Source organism: Cebus imitator, unplaced genomic scaffold (assembly GCF_001604975.1).
Source record: "Cebus imitator isolate Cc_AM_T3 unplaced genomic scaffold, Cebus_imitator-1.0 Scaffold883, whole genome shotgun sequence".
Classification (NCBI taxonomy): domain Eukaryota; kingdom Metazoa; phylum Chordata; class Mammalia; order Primates; family Cebidae; genus Cebus; species Cebus imitator.
In genome coordinates this window covers 158,144-177,928 of record NW_016108198.1, presented here as the reverse complement: position 1 = coordinate 177,928, position 19,785 = coordinate 158,144, and the positions used below count along the sequence as shown (strand labels likewise).

Genomic DNA, 19,785 nt, shown 5'->3' with positions numbered 1-19,785 from the left:
AAAAAAAAAAAAGAAAGAAAGAGAGGAGTCAAGAACTCCAAGACTTTGGCCTGAGCAAGAGGAATAACCTTTACTGAGATGCGAGGCACACGAAGAGAAGCAAGTCTAAGGTGAACAATGGAGGGTTTGCTTGTGGAAACGGTATGTCGAGATGCCTATTAGATCCAAGCAGAGATTTGGATCTACGAGCCTGGCGCCTGGAGTTCACAGGAGAGCTTGGGAGGGTGGAGTGAGAAATTGCAGAGCTGTCAAGACAGACATGATTGATGCTCTGGAACTAGAGAGGAGATCGTCAAGGGAATAAAAGCTGAACATCTACGCGTCCAGTCAAGCCAAGGGATGAGATGACAAAGATGGGACTGAGGCTAGGGACGGTGGCTCATGCCTGTAATCCCAGCACTTTGGGAGGCTTAGGCAGGTGGATTGTTTGAGCCCAGGAGTTCGAGACCAGTCTGGGCAACATAGTGAGACTGTGTCTATAGAAAATACAAAAATTATCCGGGCATGGTGGCACACGCCTGTAGTCTCAAGTATTTGGGAGGCTGAAGTGGGCAGATCAGTTGAGCCAAAGAGGTGGAAACCAGCCTGGGCAATGAAACCCCATCTTTACAAAAAATACAAAAATTTGCCTGGCGTGTTGGCATGCACCTACAGTCCTAGCTACATGGGAGGCTGAGGTGGAAAGATTGCTCGAGCTTGGGAAGGCGAGGCTGCAGTGAGCAGTGTTCATGTCACTGCACTCCAGCCTGGGTGACAAAGTGAGACATTGTCTCCAAAAAATATCATTATACAAAAATCAATCTTACTTATTTTATTTGAGACAGAGTCTTGCTCTCTATCGCTCAGGCTGGAGTGCAATGGCATGATCTCGGCTCACTGCAACCTCTGCCTCCAGGTTCAAGTGATTGCCCCCCCTCAGCTTCCCGAGTAACTGAGATTACAGGCGCCCGCTACCACGCCTGGCTAATTTTTTTTTTTTTTTGAGACGGAGTCTTGCACTGTCACCCAGGCTGGAGTGCAGTGGTGCGATGTCAGCTCACTGAAACCTCTGCCTCCTGGGTTCAAGCAATTCTCCTGCCTCAGCCTCCCCAGTAGCTGGGACTTACAGGCATGCACCACCATGCCCAGCTGATTTTTTTGTATTTTTAGTAGAGATGGGGTTTCACTATGTTGATCAGGATGGTCTTGATCTCCTGACCTTGTGATCCACCTGCCTCGGACTCCCAAAGTGCTGGGATTACAGGCATGAGCCACCGCACCTTGTCAATCAATTGTATTTCTATACACAATCCAAAATGAAATTAAGAAAACAATTCTACTTATAACAGTGTCAAAAAAGAATAAAGCACTAATACAGTTTTAAAAAGAAGTATAAGATTTGTACACTGAAAACTACAAAACATCATTGAAAGAAATTAAAGAAGACCTGAATAATTGGAAAGACATCTGTATTAGTCATGGTTCTCCCGAGAAACAGAATCAACAGGACACACACACACACAGACACACACACAGTTTATTTTAAGGATTTGGTTTACGCAGTTGTCGGGGCTGACAAGTTGGTGTGAAATTTGTAGGGACAAGCTGGCAGGCTGGAAACTCAGGGAGAATTTCTGTGTTACAGTCTTTTTTTTTTTTTTTTCTTAAATGGAGTCTCACTCTTGTTGCCCAAGCAGGGTGCAACGGCATGATCTCGGCTCACTACAACTTCCGCCTCCCAGGTTCAGGCGATTCTCTTGTCTCAGCCTCCCGAGTAGCTGGGATTACAGGTGCCTGCCACCATGCCCAGCTTTTTAATGTAATTTTTGTATTTTTAGTACAGACGGGGTTTCTCCACGTTGGCCAGGGTGGTCTTGAAGTCTTGACCTCAGTTGGTCCACCCACCTCGGCCTCCCAAAGTGCTGGGATTACAGGCATGAGCCACCATGCCTAGCCTGTTTTACATAGTCTTGAGGCAGAACTTCCTCTTCTCCAGGAAACCTCTACTTATACAGGAAACCTCAGGTTTTGCTCTTAAAGCCATGCAACTAAATGGACGAGGCCCACCCACATTATTGAGGGTGATCTCTTTTACTTAAAATCAGTTCAGGGCTGGGTGCAGCGGCTTATGCCTATAATCTCAGTCTTTTATTATTATTATTTTAATTATTGTTATTACTTTTTGAGACAGAGTCTCGCTCTGTCACCAGGCGCCAGGCTGGAGTGCAGTGGCACGATCCTGGCTCACTGCAACCTCTGCCTCCCAGGTTCAAGCAATTCTCCTGCCTCAGCCTCCGGAGTAGCTGGGACTACAGGCGCACACCACCACCCCTGGCTAATTTTTATATTTTTAAGTAGAGACAGGGTTTCACCATGTTGGCAAGGATGGTCTCAATCTCTGGACCTTGTGATCTGCCTGCCTTGGCCTCCCAAAGTGCTGGGATTACAGGCGTGAGCCACTGCGCCCGGCTTTTTTTAAATTATTTTTTTAAGATAGAGTCTTGCTCCATCTCACAGGCTGGAGGGCAATGGTGCGATCTTGGCTCACTGCGACCTCCCCCTCCCAGGTTCAAGAGATTCTCCTGCCTCACCCTCCCAAGTAGCTGGGATTACACACACCCGCCACCATGCCCAGCTAATGTTTGTATTTTTTGTAGAGATGGGGTTTAACCATGTTGGCCAGGCTGGTCTTGAACTGCTGACTTCAGGTGATCTGCCCATTTTGGCCTCCCAAAGTGCTGGGATGACAGGTGTGAGCCAACGTGCCCAACATATAATCCTAGTACTTTGGAAGGCTGATCAGGAGGATTGCTTGAGCCCAGTAGTTCAAGACCAGCCTGAGCAATGTAGCAAGACCCTGTTTCTCTCTACAAAAATTTGAGAAGTTAGCCACACTTGCCTGTGGTGCCAGCTACCTGGGAGGTTGAGGCAGGAGGATCCCTTGAATCCTGGAAGTCGAGGCTGCAGTGAGCTGTGATCATGCCACTATCTGCAGCCTGGGTGATACAGTGAGACCTCAATTTGGGTGTTAAAAAATATATATATATATATACACACACACACACACACACATATATATTTAATAAAAATGGGCAAAGGGCTTGAATACACATTTCTTCAGAGATGATATACAAAAGGCCAACAGGCACATGAAAAAGATGCTGAACATCATTAGTCATCTGGGAAATGAAAAGGAAAACCTTAGCGGGGTGTGGGGGTTCACACCTGCAGTCCCAGCACTTTGGGAGGCTGAGGCGGGAGGATCGTTTGAGCTTGGGTCAGTAGAGGCTGCAGCGAGCTATGAGCTCACCATTGCACTCCAGCCCGGGTGACAGAGCGAGACGCTGTGTCAAAACAAAACAAAACAAAAAGGAAAAAGAAAGCAAGGGAAGGAAGAGAAAGCCCCTGGTTCAGGGTGGCCGGGGAAGGGGCTGGTTTGGACAGCTGTAGCTGCAGGCCCTCCGGGTTAGGGACCGTCAGGGGCGTGACCTGAGCTGGGAGCGCGAGTCCTTGGCGGGGGTGCACCTGAGAAGCCGGGACCAGCAAGGCTGTCCCCCAGCGGCAGGTGACCACGGGCTCGTCCTCGAGCGCCAAGGTGGGGCGGGGCGGGCGCGCACCCCGGGCCCGAAGGGGTGTGGCGCGGGCGCGCGCGGGTTCCAGGGTCGCCCGAGGCGGCGGGCGGGGAATCGGGGCGCGGGGAAGGCGCGCGCCGCGGACGCGGCCATCGAACGAAGGGGTTCGGCTGGCCAGGCGGGTCCCCCTGCAGGTCGCGGAGGTCGGGGCTGCGTGCGAGGTCCCTGGCCGCGGGAAGCAGCGGCCCCGCCTGCGCCCCCTGCCGCTGCGGCCCCCCGGCCGGGCGTCCCTGCGCGCCCCCGCCCCGCGCGGTGGTACGGTCCGGGTTTAAAAGGCTCCGGCGGCCCCCAGGCTGGCCCAGTGTGTGGGCGGCGGTAGCGGCTGCGCGCGCTGTACGCGGGGCGCGGGGTGAGGCCGTGGGTGTACGCGAGCGGTGCCGCGGTGGGGCTCGGGAGCGCGTACACGTGGCCAGAGGGCGGCCACCCGGAGCCATCCGAGGGACAGGTAGGTAGCCGTAATCTTTGCCGTCCATGTGGGGCCAGCCGCCTCGGCGGGGCCCGGGGCTCAGGCAGCCCGGGGGTCCGGCTCGGCCTGCGGGGGTCAGGCCCTACCCCTGCCCGTCCGCGCCGGCCTGCCTGGCCCCTCGTGCCCCGCGTGGTGGGGACACCAACCCAAGACCAGCCCCCTGCCCAAAGAGGACCCTTTGTCGCAGGGGAGCAGCCTCTTGGAGGATCGCCGCTGTACTTCCCTCCCACTAAGGGCTCCGAGAGTCCGCGAGGGGTGCCCTGGTGTGGCTCGGGCTAACTGGACCAGCAGCACGGTGGGGGTTGTGGGGGCGCAGCCTCTGGACCCGCCTCTCTTCGTGGGGCTGCCCCGTTCCTCAGGCTCTCTGCTGGCCCGGCCGTGGCAAAGTGCCGAGTGTACCTGTGATGCCCGAGGTTGCCACTTAACAGGTGGGGGCGGGGCCTGAAATTCTGCTTCCCAGGTCTTCCTCCCGACCTGTCCCCAGCCTGTCCCTAGGCTTGTGTTCCCTGGGTGTAGAGGAGGTGAGGACAGGATGTGGCCTCTCTTCTTTGGCCTTCCTTTCTTCTCCGCTGTGGCATGAGGGGTCCAGCTGACAAAAGAGCCCTGGAGACATGATCAATCCGAGCTAAAACTTCGCGGTTTCAGGCTGGGCCTGCCCCTTGTTCTGGCAAACGCATTTTGTTCCCTTTCTCTCTCCTGTGCCTCCTTGGTTTGGCTCTCTACATCGGCCCCCCACCCCCAAGCTGGGTACCTCCTATCTCCCCAGGGGGACCTGGAACTGAGAGGGTGGCGCTGAGCCCTGCCCTGTTGGCTGCCACGACACTGCCCTGCTGTCTGGGGCTGGCTGGGTGTGGTCTGGGGGCTAAGTGCCAGTCCCAGCACTGTCCCTATGTCTCCTGCCCTGTCTCCCCAAGGCCTTGACTGTATTTGGGGACATTGGTCCTCCTTTTTAAGGCTCCTGGAACTCCGAAGGGCAGGTAGGGCCCCCTGCACATTCCCTTCCCCAGCAAACCTTTGGCTCTGGAGGGGGAGCCGCACAGGCTGTGCCTGAGCAGAGCTTGACTTCTGTGTGTCTGGGCGCGTGGCTAAGGGGGCAGGTGCGACATGGCTTTGTGTTGCATCGGGGAGGCCAAACAGCGGGCTCCTGGACAGCCAGCTGAGGCCCTTGTCAGGGAGGCAGCTTGGGCCCCTGCAGGGGACATGGTGGTGCTGGGTCCTGCATCACGCCGTCTGTCGCAGGGCTCCCGGTGGAGTGCTACTCCGATGGTGTTCTGCCCCAGCTTTTGATCGTTCTGTCCCTGCCTCCCTCTCCCCTCAGTTCAGGCGTGGGGGGGCAGCCTGGCAGCCTAGGGCTTGCTGTTGGTCACCCTGGACTCTGGGATGTGGTGTCCAGGGTCTCAGGTCCTGGAGGGCCTCCAGCTTGGCCTTTCCCAGCATCTGCTCTGCTGCCCCCTTGGGTGTGGCCCAGCTGAGGCAAGGCCTCCTGGCTCCTTTCCAGCACGGGGGCTGGGGGACGATTGATGGCCCCCAAGCCTGCCTGCGCTGGCTGCTCACTCATGCGCCCTGGCGAAGGCCCCTCCTCTTTCCCAGTCAGGGTAGCCATCTGGGGCTCTGTCGGGTGGGTCAGTGGCCCGGCCCTCTGTGCTTGAGGCCTCTGACTCCCATGCACCGTCTCTCGCCAGGTCCGTCCCCAGGCACGGCTGCTGGCCATGCCCTCTGTCTGCCTCCTCCTGCTGCTCTTCCTTGCTGTGGGGGGTGCCCTGGGCAACAGGCCCTTCCGTGCTTTCGTGGTGACGGACACCACGCTTACCCACCTGGCTGTGCACCAGGTGACTGGGGAGGTGTTCGTGGGTGCAGTGAACCGAGTCTTTAAGCTGGCCCCCAACTTGACTGAGCTGCGGGCCCACGTCACGGGGCCCGTCGAAGACAACGCTCGCTGCTACCCACCCCCCAGCATGCGCGTGTGTGCCCACCGCCTGGCCCCCGTGGACAACGTCAACAAGCTGCTGCTCATAGACTATGCGGCCCGCCGCCTGGTGGCCTGTGGCAGCATCTGGCAGGGCATCTGCCAGTTCCTGCGCCTGGACGACCTCTTCAAGTTGGGTGAGCCACACCACCGCAAGGAACACTACCTGTCAGGGGCCCAGGAGCCCGACTCCATGGCTGGTGTCATCGTGGAGCAGGGTCAGGGGCCCAGCAAGCTCTTCGTGGGCACTGCTGTCGACGGCAAGTCAGAGTACTTCCCCACGTTGAGCTCCCGCAAGCTCATCAGCGACGAAGACAGCGCAGACATGTTCAGTCTCGTGCGTGAGCCTTCCTTCCCTCCTTCCTCCACCCAGTCCTGGCTCTGCCTCCCGGAAGAGCCCTGTTCTGAGAGGGGACTTTTTGAGATGCAGACAGGTTGCGGAGGGTGGGGCTCCTGTGATTGTCCAGGCAGGAGGGGGATGCAGAGGGAAGCTGGTGACGTCCGCGATGTTGGCGCAGGGCGTCACCTGATGCTCTGTCCTCCCCTTGTTCCCCAGGTGTATCAGGATGAGTTTGTCTCCTCCCAGATCAAGATCCCCTCAGACACGCTGTCCTTGTACCCCGCCTTTGACATCTACTACATTTATGGTTTCGTCAGCGCATCCTTCGTGTACTTCCTGACACTACAGCTGGATACCCAGCAGACGCTGCTGGACACAGCGGGAGAGAAATTCTTCACATCCAAGATTGTGCGCATGTGTGCGGGGGACTCAGAGTTCTACTCATACGTGGAGTTCCCCATTGGCTGCTCCTGGCGTGGCGTGGAGTACCGCTTGGTGCAGAGCGCCCACCTGGCCAAGCCTGGCCTGCTGCTGGCCCAGGCCCTGGGCGTGCCGGCTGACGAGGACGTCCTCTTCACCATCTTCTCTCAGGGCCAGAAGAACCGAGCCAGCCCACCCCGGCAGACCGTCCTGTGCCTGTTCACCCTCAGCAACATCAATGCCCACATCCGGCGCCGCATCCAGTCCTGCTATCGTGGGGAGGGCACGCTGGCCCTGCCCTGGCTGCTGAACAAGGAGCTGCCCTGCATCAACACCGTGAGCCCCTTGCCACCCCACACTGGTCCTCTGCCTTGCCACCCCACACTGGTCCTCTGCCTTGCCCCAGGTCTGCTGTGCCCGGCCTGGGCTCACGGCCAGTCCTTCTGTCCCAGGCTTTGCATGGCCTTGGGAGTGGCACCTTTGCCCTGCCACCTGTTTCTCCCTTCCAGGGGTCCCTGCCCTGTCCTTCCCTCTCTCTGGCCTGCCCAGTGCCCCACTCCTGCTCCTGTTCCCAGCTCATTCCTCCTTGCTCTGTCTCCTCAATGCCTGTTGTCTTGAGCCAGCGAGAGTCTTGTGGACCCAGGCTTTGCTCCTCCCTCCGTGCTGTCGGTCCTCTGTCTCCCTCCGCAGCCGCCATTTTCCTGCAGCACCCTAGGGCGAGCAGTTGGGCCTAGCTGGAGGGGACTGGGCTGTAGATCCTGCTCTCTTCTGGGCCGCAGGATCTGCCAGCCTGCACCCGGCTGCTGTGTGCCTGCGCCTGGGAGCTCTCACTCTCATGGGTCCCTTCTCTGTTTCACCAGCCCATGCAGATCAACGGCAACTTCTGCGGGCTGGTGTTGAACCAGCCTCTGGGCGGCCTGCATGTGATCGAGGGGCTGCCCCTGGTGGCCGACAGCACCGATGGCATGGCCAGCGTGGCTGCCTACACCTACCGCCAGCACTCTGTGGTCTTCATTGGCACACGCAGCGGCAGCCTGAAGAAGGTGGCCCCCAGAATCTTGGGCATGTGGGGGTGGGGACATCCCAGATATGGGACAAGGCTGGTGGTGGGCACACATGGGAGAGCCCTGAGGACAGGATAGGACACGGCTGGTGCGGGGAGGGTTTCCCTGGCTGGGTCCCAGGAGCCTGGCACCCTCACTGTTGCCAGTTACCACTGTGGACTGAATTGCTAGCTTCCTGTGGCTCTGGGGACAGAGAACTGACCTCTTGTGGGATCTCCCTGCCATGTGAGCAGGGCTGGGGCTGAGCTGTCATTGCTGGGTCCTCCATTGAATAGATAAGGGAGAAAACACAGACGTTGCCCTGTGTGCCGTGGCCTGGATGGGTTCCCTGCCCCTCAAGCCTCCCCATTCTTGGGACAGACCCACTCGCCTGCTGCCTTCTCCTTGGCTCACTACTTTCCATCCTTTACCTCCCACCCAAGATACCACTTTCCTAAAGAGAGCTTTCCAGATCCATGCCCCAGCCCCGCTGTTTTTTCCCTCGTGGGCCCTGGGGCTGCGGGTGCTTCCATTCAGGATCTGGGGGTATCTTGGCATGAAGGAGGAGGTGAACTCCTGGGCACTCCAGTAAGTTCTGAAGGCACAGAAGTCAGGGGCACTGCAGTGCTCTTGTCCTGCTTGCCTCGTAGATGGAGTTCCGTCCCCAGGGAGGGCAAGAGCTGGTCTGGGGGTGAAGGGAAGGGTTTGCGGAGAGGGATGCTGAGCTCTCCCGGCCCACCTGCTCTGTTCCCAGGACGCTTTTTTCCTCTGTAGCAGCTTTGTTGAACACCTGCCATCCAATTCACCCTTTTAAAGTGCACAGAGGATTTCAGGGGTCTCATTCCCCTAATCAATGCCGTCCTCAAGCTCTCCCTCCGACACACATCCCCTGAACCTGGGCAACAGGAATCACAGTGTCCTTCAGTCTCCCGGGGGCATTTTCTGGCTTCTGCACCCTCCGTTTTTGGCCTCTGGGCTGTGGGCATGGGAGCCACAGGCAGGCGGCCAAGTGCTGAACCCCACCAGGCCCTGACTTCAGCTTGGCCACAACCTCCAAAGTCTGGCTGGAGAAGACGATGTCCTGGGTGCAGGAGGCTGTGGTGGCATCAGGCTGGTCTTGTGGCTCAGGTACGGGTCGATGGCTCCCAGGATGCCCACCTGTATGAGACGGTGCCCGTGGTGGATGGCAGCCCCATCCTCCGAGACCTGCTCTTCAGCCCCGACCACCGGCACATCTATCTCCTGAGTGAGAAGCAGGTGGGCCCATGGTGGGTGGCCGTGGGGGGTGGGGCAGGGGTGAGCTGGGTGCTGACGTGGCTGTCCCCAGGTGAGCCAGCTCCCGGTGGAGACCTGTGAGCAGTACCAGAGCTGCGCGGCCTGCCTGGGCTCCGGGGACCCACACTGTGGTTGGTGTGTGCTGCAGCACAGGTGAGGGCGGAGCCCCTGCTTGGGGACTGGAGGGCCCCGCTGGCCAGGGGGAGCCAGCCACACCCAGCCCTGCGCTTTCGGCCTCCTCCCCACCCTCCTCCACTTTCTCCAGCTAATGAGCGGAACTTCCACCCCGAGTGACATCCCTTGGGCCCCAGGGGACGAGGCCAAGGCTGGCTGTTGCCTGGCACTGTGAGCCAGAGAGGCCTGGGCCCTCCCAGGGCAGTGGCAGGACTGGCTGTGGCCCGACCCCATGCAGGTGCTGCCGTGAAGGGGCCTGTCCAGGTGCCTCTGCTCCACACGGCTTTGCTGAGGAGCTGAGCAAGTGTGTCCAGGTGCGGGTCCGGCCCAACAATGTGTCGGTGACGTCACCTGGGGTTCCGGTGAGCAACTTGGGGTGCCGGGCTGGGCGTGCACATGCGCGCTGGGAGTGCGCCCTGCCCTGAGCCCTCTGCCTCCCGCAGCTGACTGTTGCCCTGTACAACGTGCCGGATCTGGGCGCGGGTGTGAGCTGTGCCTTTGAGGAGGCGGCGGAGAGTGAGGCGATCCTGCTGCCGTCCGGTGAACTGCGCTGCCCTTCACCCTCCCTCCAGGAGCTCCGAGCTCTTACCAGGGGGCATGGTCAGTGGGCTGGGGCTGCCCAGGGCAGGGCAGGGTGGGGCCGCTCCCTGTCCTTAGAGAGTTCACAGCCACCCTGGGACTGCTGCAGGGGCCGTGCGCACCGTGCGGCTGCAGCTTCTCTCCAAGGAGACCGGTGTGAGGTTTGCCGGTGTGGACTTCGTCTTCTACAACTGCAGCGTCCTCCAGTCGTGAGTACCTGGCCAAGTACCCGTCCCTACCCCTGGGGATAGAGAGGACCTCTGGGACAAGCGACACCTGCAGGGCGCCCTCCAGGGCACCCTGATAAGCTATCAGGCCCTGATAGCCCACGACCTCCCCACATTTCTGTGTCCCCCGATATGGCTGCCTTTTTCCTTTGGTTTCCGACATGTCCTGCTGGGGAGCGGTGAGGGGCAGTGCAGCTTCCTCTATTCTTTCTGAAGCCACTTCCCCTGCAGGTGCATGTCCTGTGTTGGCAGCGTTTACCCTTGCCACTGGTGTAAGTACCGCCATGTGTGTACCAGCCGCCCCCATGAGTGCTCCTTCCAGGAGGGCAGGGTCCACAGCCCTGAGGTGAGGCGGGCACCATGTGCAAGGGGATGGGTTCTGAGACACGGGCTGGCTTTTATGTGTTCTGGGTTACTTTGGAGAAGAGTGGCCCTGTGTGCACCTGACAGGCGCTTTCCCCCCAGGGCTGTCCTGAGATCCTGCCCAGCGGGGACCTCCTGATCCCTGTTGGGGTCATGCAGCCTCTTACCTTGCGGGCTAAGAACCTGCCTCAGCCGCAGTCAGGCCAGAAGAACTATGAGTGTGTGGTGCGGGTGCAGGGGCGGCAGCAGCGGGTGCCCGCCGTGCGCTTCAACAGCAGCAGTGTGCAGTGCCAGAATGCCTCGGTGAGGTCCCACCCCCTGCCTCCCTTTGGGGTCTGGGCTGTGGCATGGTGGGTATCGTTCCTGTCTATGGCCAGCTTCCTGGCAGGGAACTCTCTGAGTCACCTGTTAGGGATTCCTGTGCCTGGAGGAGGGGGGAGTTGGCAGAAATCTTGGGGTGGGGTCTGCACATCTTACCTGAGGTCTATGGGTTCCTTTGCTCCAGTACTCCTATGAAGGTGATGAGTATGGTGACGCCGAGCTGGACTTCTCCGTGGTCTGGGATGGAGATTTCCCCATAGACAAGCCTCCCAGCTTCCGAGGTGAATGGCAGCACGGGTCAAGGAGCCTGCCTCCCAAGGCAGTCAGCACTACTGGGGTCAGGTCTGGGGGCCCTAGTGCTCCCTACTTTCCACTTTTCTGCTGCTACCCCCTCCATCAGCAGCGCCCTCTGTGCCCGCAGCCCTCCTGTACAAGTGCTGGGCGCAGCGACCCAGCTGTGGCCTCTGCCTCAAGGCTGATCCCCGCTTCAACTGTGGCTGGTGCATCTCAGAGCACAGGTGCCAGCTGCGGACCCACTGCCCGGCCCCCAAGACCAACTGGATGCACCCGAGCCAGAAGGGCACCCGGTGCAGCCACCCCCGCATCACGCAGGTGAGCTTTCCTCACCACCCCTGCCCACTGCCAGCCAGGCACCCGGGAGCCTGGGCCGACCCTCTCACTGCCCATCCTGCTCCACAGATCCATCCTCTTGTCGGGCCCAAAGAGGGAGGCACCTGGGTCACCATTGTGGGTGAGAACCTGGGCCTCCTGTCCCGAGAGGTGGGCTTGCGGGTGGCTGGTGTGCGTTGCAATTCCATCCCGGCCGAGTACGTCAGTGCTGAGAGGTGAGTGCAGCCATGTGGGTGTCTGGACCATTTCTGGCCGGGCTGGCCCTGACACTCTCTGAGCCCTAGGATCGTGTGTGAGATGGAGGAGTCGCTGGTGCCCAGCCCGCCGCCGGGGCCCGTGGAGCTGTGCGTGGGCGACTGTTCAGCTGACTTCCGCACACAGTCTGAGCAGCTGTACAGCTTTGTGGTGCGTGGCTGCTGGCCTCCCCCGCCCTGTCCCTTCTCCCTCCCCAAAGGGGTATGTGGAGCAGCCCCTCAGGGCAGCTTCTTCCACAGACGCCAACGTTTGACCGAGTGAGTCCCAGCCGCGGCCCGGCATCAGGGGGCACGCGGCTAACCATCTCGGGCAGCTCTCTGGACGCTGGCAGCAGGGTTACAGTGACTGTGAGGGACGGCGAGTGCCAGTTTGTGAGGTGGGCCAGGGCCCTGCCAACTTTGGGCTGGGCATTGGGGGGGGGCCATGGGGACGCGTGGCTGAGGGCCCTGGGCCACCTGCTCCAAGCATCCCGCTTGCCAACATAGGAGGGATGCCCAGTCCATCGTGTGCCTCTCACCTGTGTCCACCCTGGGCCCCAGCCAGGCCCCCATCACACTTGCCATTGACCGGGCTAACATCTCCAGTCCTGGGGTCATCTACACCTACACTCAGGACCCCACTGTCACCCGCCTGGAGCCCACCTGGAGCATCATCAAGTAAGACCCTGGGGGAGAGGGGAGCCCGGCAGTGTCCAGAGGGCTCAGGGACTGGGTGGTCTCTGAGCTCTAGTGGGGCCCCTCCTGGAGCCTTGGGCCCTTATTGGTTGGGGGGGTAGAGCTGTCCTGGCTGCATAGTACCCGGCACCCACTGGGTGATCCAGGGTCAGGGAAGTCCCAGGCTGCCACGGCAGCCTCAATCACTCTCCAGGGCTGGGTGGGTGCAGTGGAGGATGGAGCCTGAGGGCCCTGCCCTGTTCCTAGTGGAAGTACTGCCATCACTGTGAGCGGGACCCACCTGCTGACGGTCCAGGAGCCCCGGGTCCGCGCCAAGTACCGCGGCATCGAGACCACCAACGTGAGTACCAGCTGCTTCGCCCTGCCCCGACCCTGCAGCACATGGCTTCATGTGCTGGGCTGTCCACCTTTGTCCCCACAGACATGCAAAGTGATCAATGACACTGCCATGCTGTGTAAGGCCCCTGGCATCTTTCTTGGGCGGCCCCAGCCTCGGGCGCAAGGCGAGCACCCTGATGAGTTTGGCTTCCTGCTGGACCACGTGCAGACGGCCCGCTCCCTTAACCGCTCCTCCTTTACCTACTACCCCGACCCCAGCTTTGAGCCGCTGGGGCCCTCTGGTGTGCTGGACATCAAACCGGGCTCCCATGTGGTGCTGAAGGTGCGGGCGGGGTGGGGGTGGGGAGGGGCAGGAAAGTGAAGAGTCCTGGACTGACTCTATCCTCCACCCCCAGGGCAAGAACCTGGTTCCTGCAGCTGCTGGCAGCTCTCGCCTCAACTACACAGTGCTGATCGGAGGCCAGCCATGTGCACTCACGGTTTCGGACACGCAGCTCCTGTGTGACTCACCCAGCCAGACTGGCCGGCAGCCTGTCATGGTGGGTGTGGAGGGGGAGACCTCCCCCCACAGGCAGTCCAGGGTGGGCATGGTGGTCAGCTCACCTCGAGCCTGTCTCCACAGGTGCTGGTGGGCGGCTTGGAGTTCTGGCTGGGCACCCTGCACATCTCGGCAGAGCGGGCGCTGACCCTACCGGCCATGGTGGGGCTGGCAGCAGGGGGCGGGCTCCTGCTGCTGGCCATCACGGCCGTGCTGGTGGCCTACAAGCGCAAGACTCAGGACGCGGACCGCACCCTCAAGCGCCTGCAGCTGCAGATGGACAACCTGGAGTCCCGCGTGGCCCTGGAGTGCAAGGAAGGTGCCTGACGTGGGGTGGGGCATGCTGCGGAAGCCGGGGGCCTCCTTCCTGCCTACTCACTCTCTCCACCCCCTAGCTTTTGCAGAGCTGCAGACGGACATCAATGAGCTGACTAACCACATGGACGAGGTGCAGATCCCCTTCCTGGACTACCGGACCTATGCCGTGCGCGTGCTCTTCCCGGGCATCGAGGCCCACCCGGTGCTCAAGGAGCTGGACGTGAGCCTCTGCCTGGCCTGCTCCCTCCCCCGATTCCCTTCAGGGCCACCCCCACCCTCTGAGACCACCTGCTCCCCACAGACACCGCCCAACATGGAGAAGGCCCTGCGCCTGTTTGGGCAGCTGCTGCACAGCCGTGCCTTCGTGCTCACCTTCATCCACACGCTGGAGGCCCAGAGCAGCTTCTCCATGCGCGACCGCGGCACCGTGGCCTCGCTCACCATGGTGGCCCTGCAGAGCCGGCTCGACTATGCCACAGGGCTGCTCAAGCAACTGCTGGCTGACCTTATCGAGAAAAATCTCGAGAGCAAGAACCACCCCAAGCTGCTGCTGCGCAGGTGCCTGCCTCGCTCTATCCAGGCCACGCCCCTGTCCTCCCTGACCCTGCCCCCTGCCGAAGGCCCGCCCTTGCCAAGCCTGAGTGCCCCTCTCGTGCCCTAGGACAGAGTCAGTGGCTGAGAAGATGCTTACCAACTGGTTCACGTTCCTGCTGCACAAGTTTCTGAAGGTGCGCTGGGTGGGTGGGCCACAGGGAGGTGATGGTGGAGGACTGGCCAGCATCAGGCAGGCACCCAGCTGTGCACCTCTTCCTGGCTACAGGAGTGCGCTGGGGAGCCTCTCTTCCTGCTTTACTGTGCCATCAAGCAGCAGATGGAGAAGGGCCCCATCGATGCCATCACGGGCGAGGCGCGATACTCCCTGAGTGAGGACAAGCTCATCCGGCAGCAGATCGACTACAAGACGCTGGTGAGCGTAGGGCCAAGTGGGCCACAGGTGTAGGTGGGGAGAGAGGCCTCACCCTCGGGTCTGCTTTCCCCTCAGACCCTGCACTGCGTGTGTCCGGAGAATGAGGGCAGTGCCCAGGTCCCAGTGAAGGTTCTCAACTGTGACAGCATCACCCAGGCCAAAGATAAACTGCTGGACACTGTGTACAAGGGGATTCCATACTCCCAGCGCCCCAAAGCTGAGGACATGGACCTGGGTGAGGCCCTGCCCTCTCCTGGCCCACACTCACAGCCCCTGTACATGTGACCTCCGTAGGCTCTCCCGCTCCCCACCTGAATGCTGTTCTCTAAGAGGAGTGTGCCAGGGACTTAGGGGATGCCAACATAATCTTAAGGGCTGTCTGTGGCCCACAGAGTGGCGCCAGGGCCGCATGACTCGCATCGTCCTCCAGGACGAGGATGTCACCACCAAGATCGAGTGTGACTGGAAGAGGCTCAACTCACTGGCCCACTACCAGGTGAGGGGCTGGGGCCCACTCCCCGCCAGGGCCACCTGGGAGCCAGGACCCTGCCTTGAGTGGCAGCAGGACACAAAAGCAGTGGCCCTGGCTCCAGCCCGTCTCCCTGGATTCGTGGGCTCCCCTCATGGGTGTGGGTGGGTGGGGGCTCTTTGGCTTCTCAGCTTCCTGCATTGCCCTCTTCTGTCTCTGGGGTCTCCAGGTGACAGATGGTTCCTTGGTGGCACTGGTGCCCAAACAAGTGTCTGCCTATAACATGGCCAACTCCTTCACCTTCACTCGCTCCCTCAGCCGCTACGGTAGGTGTTCTTGGCATGGTAACTGTGTGCCCTTGAAGGCTGGGTAAGCCATCCCAGGGAACCCCCACTTCCAACTAGCTGGTCTGGCTCTGGAGGCCTTCCTGGGTTGTGCTCTCGGGAGGTCTGCAGTTCTGTGGAGTGTACACAGAGGGGCGGTCAGCAAGGGCAGATGGGTTCCCACAGGCTGCTGGGCTATTGGGAGTGAGTGGGGCAGGGGCCAGGTGGTGGCCTGAGGTCACATGCATTCTCTGCTCCAGAGAGCTTGCTCCGCACGGCCAGCAGCCCTGATAGCCTCCGCTCACGGGCACCCATGATCACGCCCGACCAGGAGACGGGCACCAAATTGTGGCACCTGGTGAAAAACCACGATCATGCTGACCATCGCGAGGGGGACCGTGGCAGCAAGATGGTCTCGGAGATCTACCTGACGCGGCTGCTGGCCACCAAGGTGTGGGCCTTGGCCTCTGTAGATGCCTTCTGCCTTGGCTTCTGCCCAGAGGTTGTCCTGGCCTTACAGGGGAGGGGGCCCTGAATCATTTGGGTCCCATAGGCCTTTCTTAGGGCTTTTGCTAGGGGAACTCAGCCTTAGATCAAGGCCAAGTCTATCTGAGAGGCCATTGGCCCTATAGGGAAGGCCCGCTCTTTGCCGAGCCTTTCTGCCTCCATCTGTCCTGCTCTGGGCACATCCCCACCCGGCTCCCTCACAGCATGTGACCTGTCTGCCCCACACAGGGCACACTGCAGAAATTCGTGGATGACCTCTTTGAGACGGTATTCAGCACAGCCCACCGGGGCTCGGCCCTGCCCCTGGCCATCAAGTACATGTTTGACTTCCTGGATGAGCAGGCAGACCAGCGCCAGATCAGTGATCCCGACGTGCGCCACACCTGGAAGAGCAACTGGTACTGCCCAGTGCTGGGCTGCTGCCAGCCTGCCTGGAGAGGGTGGGCGGAAGAGGCTGGTGGCTGTGCTGAGACCCAGGGCCCGGAGTAGCCATTCAGGCAGGAGGACGTGAGGCCTAGCCTGGGGCTGACACTGATGGCGACATCAAGTCAAGGGGCCCGTTGAGTCAGGTTCTGGAGCTGGACTGCCTGGGTGGTTGGGATGGTGGTGGTGAGGCTTTGCCCTCTGCGGCCTTGCAGCAGGTAGAGATGCTGGCGGTCAGTCGCAGGTAGCGAGGCGGTGGTGGAAGCTGCAGAGGGGGTTGAGACTGAGAGGACACTTGTGCATTAGAAACCTAGAGGAAAGGCCGCTCACCTTAAACGTGTTGCTCTCACTATCTCTGGCCAAGATGTGAGCCGGCCGACAGGAAGGAGATGAGCAGGGGAGCAGCCATGGGAGGGGCACTCGGGGCCAACTAGGAAGCCTGGCGTGCATGTCCCTCTGTCGCCCACAGCCTGCCGCTGCGCTTCTGGGTAAATGTGATCAAGAACCCACAGTTCGTCTTCGACATCCACAAGAACAGCATCACGGACGCCTGCCTGTCAGTGGTAGCCCAGACCTTCATGGACTCCTGCTCCACGTCCGAGCACCGCCTGGGCAAGGACTCGCCCTCCAACAAATTGCTCTACGCCAAGGACATCCCCAACTACAAGAGCTGGGTGGAGAGGTGTGCTCCTTGCTGCTGCGGGGGCAGGGACAGGACCTGCCCCTCCCTGGGCTGTCTGTCCAGGGAAGGCCAGCTACAGGCAAAAAGCTGGAGCGCTGGCCGGGCAGTGAGGGCAGGGGTTCTAGTTTTTGTGACGTTGCCTGAGTGACAGACTCAGGGTCCCAACAGGTATTATCGAGACATTGCAAAGATGGCATCCATCAGTGACCAGGACATGGACGCCTACCTGGTGGAGCAGTCCCGCCTCCATGCCAGCGACTTCAATGTCTTGAGTGCGCTCAGCGAGCTCTATTTCTATGTCACCAAGTACCGCCAGGAGGTGTGTGTCGTCCAGTGTCAAAGGCAGGAGGGTTAGTGGGGGTTGGGGACAGAACAGACACAGAGTCTGTCTCAAATTGTTCATGGTCCCTCCCCTGACCAGCCTTGGGGCTGGCACAGGTGATACTCTCAGGGATCACAGGTAGATGCTGGAATTTGAGGGACCCAGGAGATAAGCCACTGGCTGGGTACAAAGTGGCCATTGGGCAAAAGTTCAGGGGCCTGAGTGCTGGAAAGGATGGGCCAGGCTTTCTGATGAGAGCCGCTGGAGGCAGGAGGACACAGAGAGGTGGATTTTAGGATGGAGCCTGGAGCCGGGATGAGCTCACAGGGAAGCCGCAAGTGGGTGTAGAGAGAGAATCGGCCCAAGCCTTGAGTCTTGGGCCCTGGAACACACAGAGGAGGAGGGGAGGTGCGGTGGCGAGGGGGGAGGCCCGAGAGTGCCCAGTGGTACCCTGCAGCCTGAGCCAGTGAGGACCCTTACAGGTCAGGGAGGAGCAGCGGCCAGCTGTGTCTGTCCAGCGCTGCTGCTGGTGAAGGATGGTGACCTACAGAACACTCACTGGGTCTGGCGAGGGTCGTGGGGGCCTCGCAAGGGAGGCTTGGGCTGGAAGGGAATGGGGAGGGGGAATCCCGCATGGTGAGTCCAGAGTCCAGGTCACTCTAGGGAGAGGCCACACCCTAGCTGTGAGGAAGAGGAGGAGAAAGTGCTGTCGTTGGGGGGCATTGGGGGCTGAGAAGCTGCTGGGCTGGGCTTGTACGTGGGCTTCAGGGGAGGATAGAGGGGTGAGGCATGTGGGAGGGAAGAGCACAGCTCCAAGGGACCCCTCTTCCCCAGATTCTCACGGCTCTGGACGGAGATGCGTCTTGTCGGAAGCATAAGTTGCGGCAGAAACTAGAACAGATCATCAGCCTCGTGTCCAGCAACAGCTGAGGTTGCGGAATTGGTGAGGAGGGGGCTTCTCAGTCCTGAGCTGTCCTCCCATCCAGGGGAGTGGCTGGCTCAAGCCTGGGTCCCTGGGCTGAGCCCTAAATTGGGTATCGTGGGGCAGGTCACCCTGGCCAGGATGCCCCCTCGCACACCCAGGCCCCCTTCATTAGTGCCTTGCTTTGGGCCCTGCAGGGGGAGGGGTGACAGGACGAGCCTCCACCCAGCAGCAGCAATACCCCCACCCTCCTGGCCTGTGCCCAGGTGTTGGGCCAGCCCCACCCTCCCTGCTATTTATACTCCTCTGCCTATTTATTGACTCAAACTCCGTCTCCATCTCCATCTGTAAATACGTGTCCCCCACTCACTTGCCTCTCCTTGAGCTCTCTGGGCCCGGCCACCCGTCTTTGGCTCCTTTGTGAGGCATTATCAGTCTCGGTCCGGCCCTGGCACCTCATCCTCGCCATGGCTAACCCCACCCACTCCGAGGCAGGGCCACAGTACCAGCAGCACTTGGGTTGAGGCCTCCAAAGCTTCCTCAGAATTGTGGCTGTGCCACACTGGGCCACAGGGTCCCCCTTCAGCATCTTGAGGCCCTGTTTTCTGTGAGCACCTGGAGGGCTAGACCCAGGCGTGTGCCAGGGCCTGATGGGCCTGGAGGCCCTAGAACGCTCCTCCTGGGCCTGCTGCCAAACGCCGTCAGTGTTGTCTGCAGCTGCCCGGACTCCCTTCTCAGCCACACACACAGCGCCTGCTCCGTCCCATGCCCGCCCCAAGGGGCCAAGGCGGCTGTGCCTTACTGCTCCGTGTCTTCTGCCTCCTCTGAGGAATCTGGCCCCGTCTCACGGTCCCGGACCCCCCATTCTCGCCTCTTTAGTTGCATGAGTTTTTCTTTGTTCATGGAATGTTTTTTTCCTAATTAAATGTTGGGAAAATGCCATCCACATGGGGCTCTGTCCTTGGGGCAGGTCAGTAGACCTGTGAATGCTGTGTGAGCTTGAGCCCCACTGTGGGAGAAAGGACCACTCCTTACAGGGGCACGGAGGATCTGGGGAGGTCCAGGACCATGCCTGACCCATCAGCAAACCCCAGTGACTCTACCTTCAAGACAGATGCAAGATAGATTGATTCTCCTCCCCTCCATCACCCCCACCCAGCTCTCCCGTGCCATCATCTCTGCCCAGATGCCAGTCTCCCTGCTTCTGCTCTGACTCTCGTTAGCCTATTCTCAGCGTGGGAGGCAGAGAGATCCTGTTGCCTCACAGTTTAGAACCCTCCAGTGGTTTCAGCTGCGGCCAACTCCTTCGAAACCTGACATTGCGTACTGTCCAGGTTGTAGCACCCATCATGGTTCACCTACCAAACTCTTAACTCCAGGCCTGTTAAGTAATGCAGGTGGAGGCAGGCAAGGTGGCTCACGCCTGTAATCCCAGCACTTTGGGAGGCTGAGGCGGGTGGATCACAAGGTCAGGAGTTCGAGACCAGCCTGACCAACATGGTGAAACTCCATCTCTATTAAAAAATCCAAAAACCCAGCACTGTGGGAGGCCGAGGCGGGTGGATCACGAGGTCAAGAGATCGAGACCATCCTGGTCAACATGGTGAAACTCCGTCTCTACTAAAAATACA

The 19,785-nt window shown here is 60.1% G+C and overlaps 1 protein-coding gene across 2 annotated transcripts; it reads left to right on the top strand.

Moving 5' to 3' along the window:
* The first annotated feature begins 3,927 nt into the window (after positions 1-3,927).
* PLXNA3 (plexin A3) lies at positions 3,928-18,512 on the top strand. Of its 2 annotated transcripts, none has more exons than XM_037735665.1 (33): positions 3,928-4,056; positions 5,760-6,380; positions 6,600-7,139; positions 7,664-7,846; positions 8,975-9,103; positions 9,174-9,274; positions 9,534-9,657; positions 9,739-9,895; positions 9,984-10,083; positions 10,333-10,447; positions 10,567-10,767; positions 10,970-11,066; positions 11,207-11,397; positions 11,485-11,630; positions 11,700-11,820; positions 11,910-12,046; positions 12,156-12,326; positions 12,591-12,684; positions 12,805-13,005; positions 13,079-13,222; positions 13,306-13,540; positions 13,617-13,759; positions 13,841-14,097; positions 14,201-14,267; positions 14,360-14,506; positions 14,582-14,741; positions 14,899-15,002; positions 15,205-15,301; positions 15,559-15,749; positions 16,034-16,203; positions 16,698-16,910; positions 17,079-17,229; positions 18,067-18,512. In XM_037735665.1, exons 2-33 carry the CDS (start codon positions 5,787-5,789, stop codon positions 18,160-18,162), a joined length of 5,577 nt encoding a protein of 1,858 aa, XP_037591593.1. In that variant the 5' UTR covers positions 3,928-4,056; positions 5,760-5,786; the 3' UTR covers positions 18,163-18,512. The 2 variants fall into 2 exon arrangements, with proteins under 2 accessions (XP_037591593.1, XP_017376267.1); XM_017520778.2 differs by having other exon boundaries at positions 3,929-4,056; positions 12,766-13,005.
* The last annotated feature ends 1,273 nt before the right edge of the window (positions 18,513-19,785 follow it).

Bases quoted from the DNA above. Each gene is read 5' to 3' on its own strand.
- PLXNA3 (XM_017520778.2), top strand. From the start codon at position 5,787: ATGCCCTCTGTCTGCCTCCTCCTGCTGCTCTTCCTTGCTGTGGGGGGT. The intron at 10,084-10,332 runs GTGAGTACCTGG...CTTCCCCTGCAG, and splicing joins AACTGCAGCGTCCTCCAGTC to GTGCATGTCCTGTGTTGGCA. The intron at 10,768-10,969 runs GTGAGGTCCCAC...CCTTTGCTCCAG, and splicing joins TGCAGTGCCAGAATGCCTCG to TACTCCTATGAAGGTGATGA.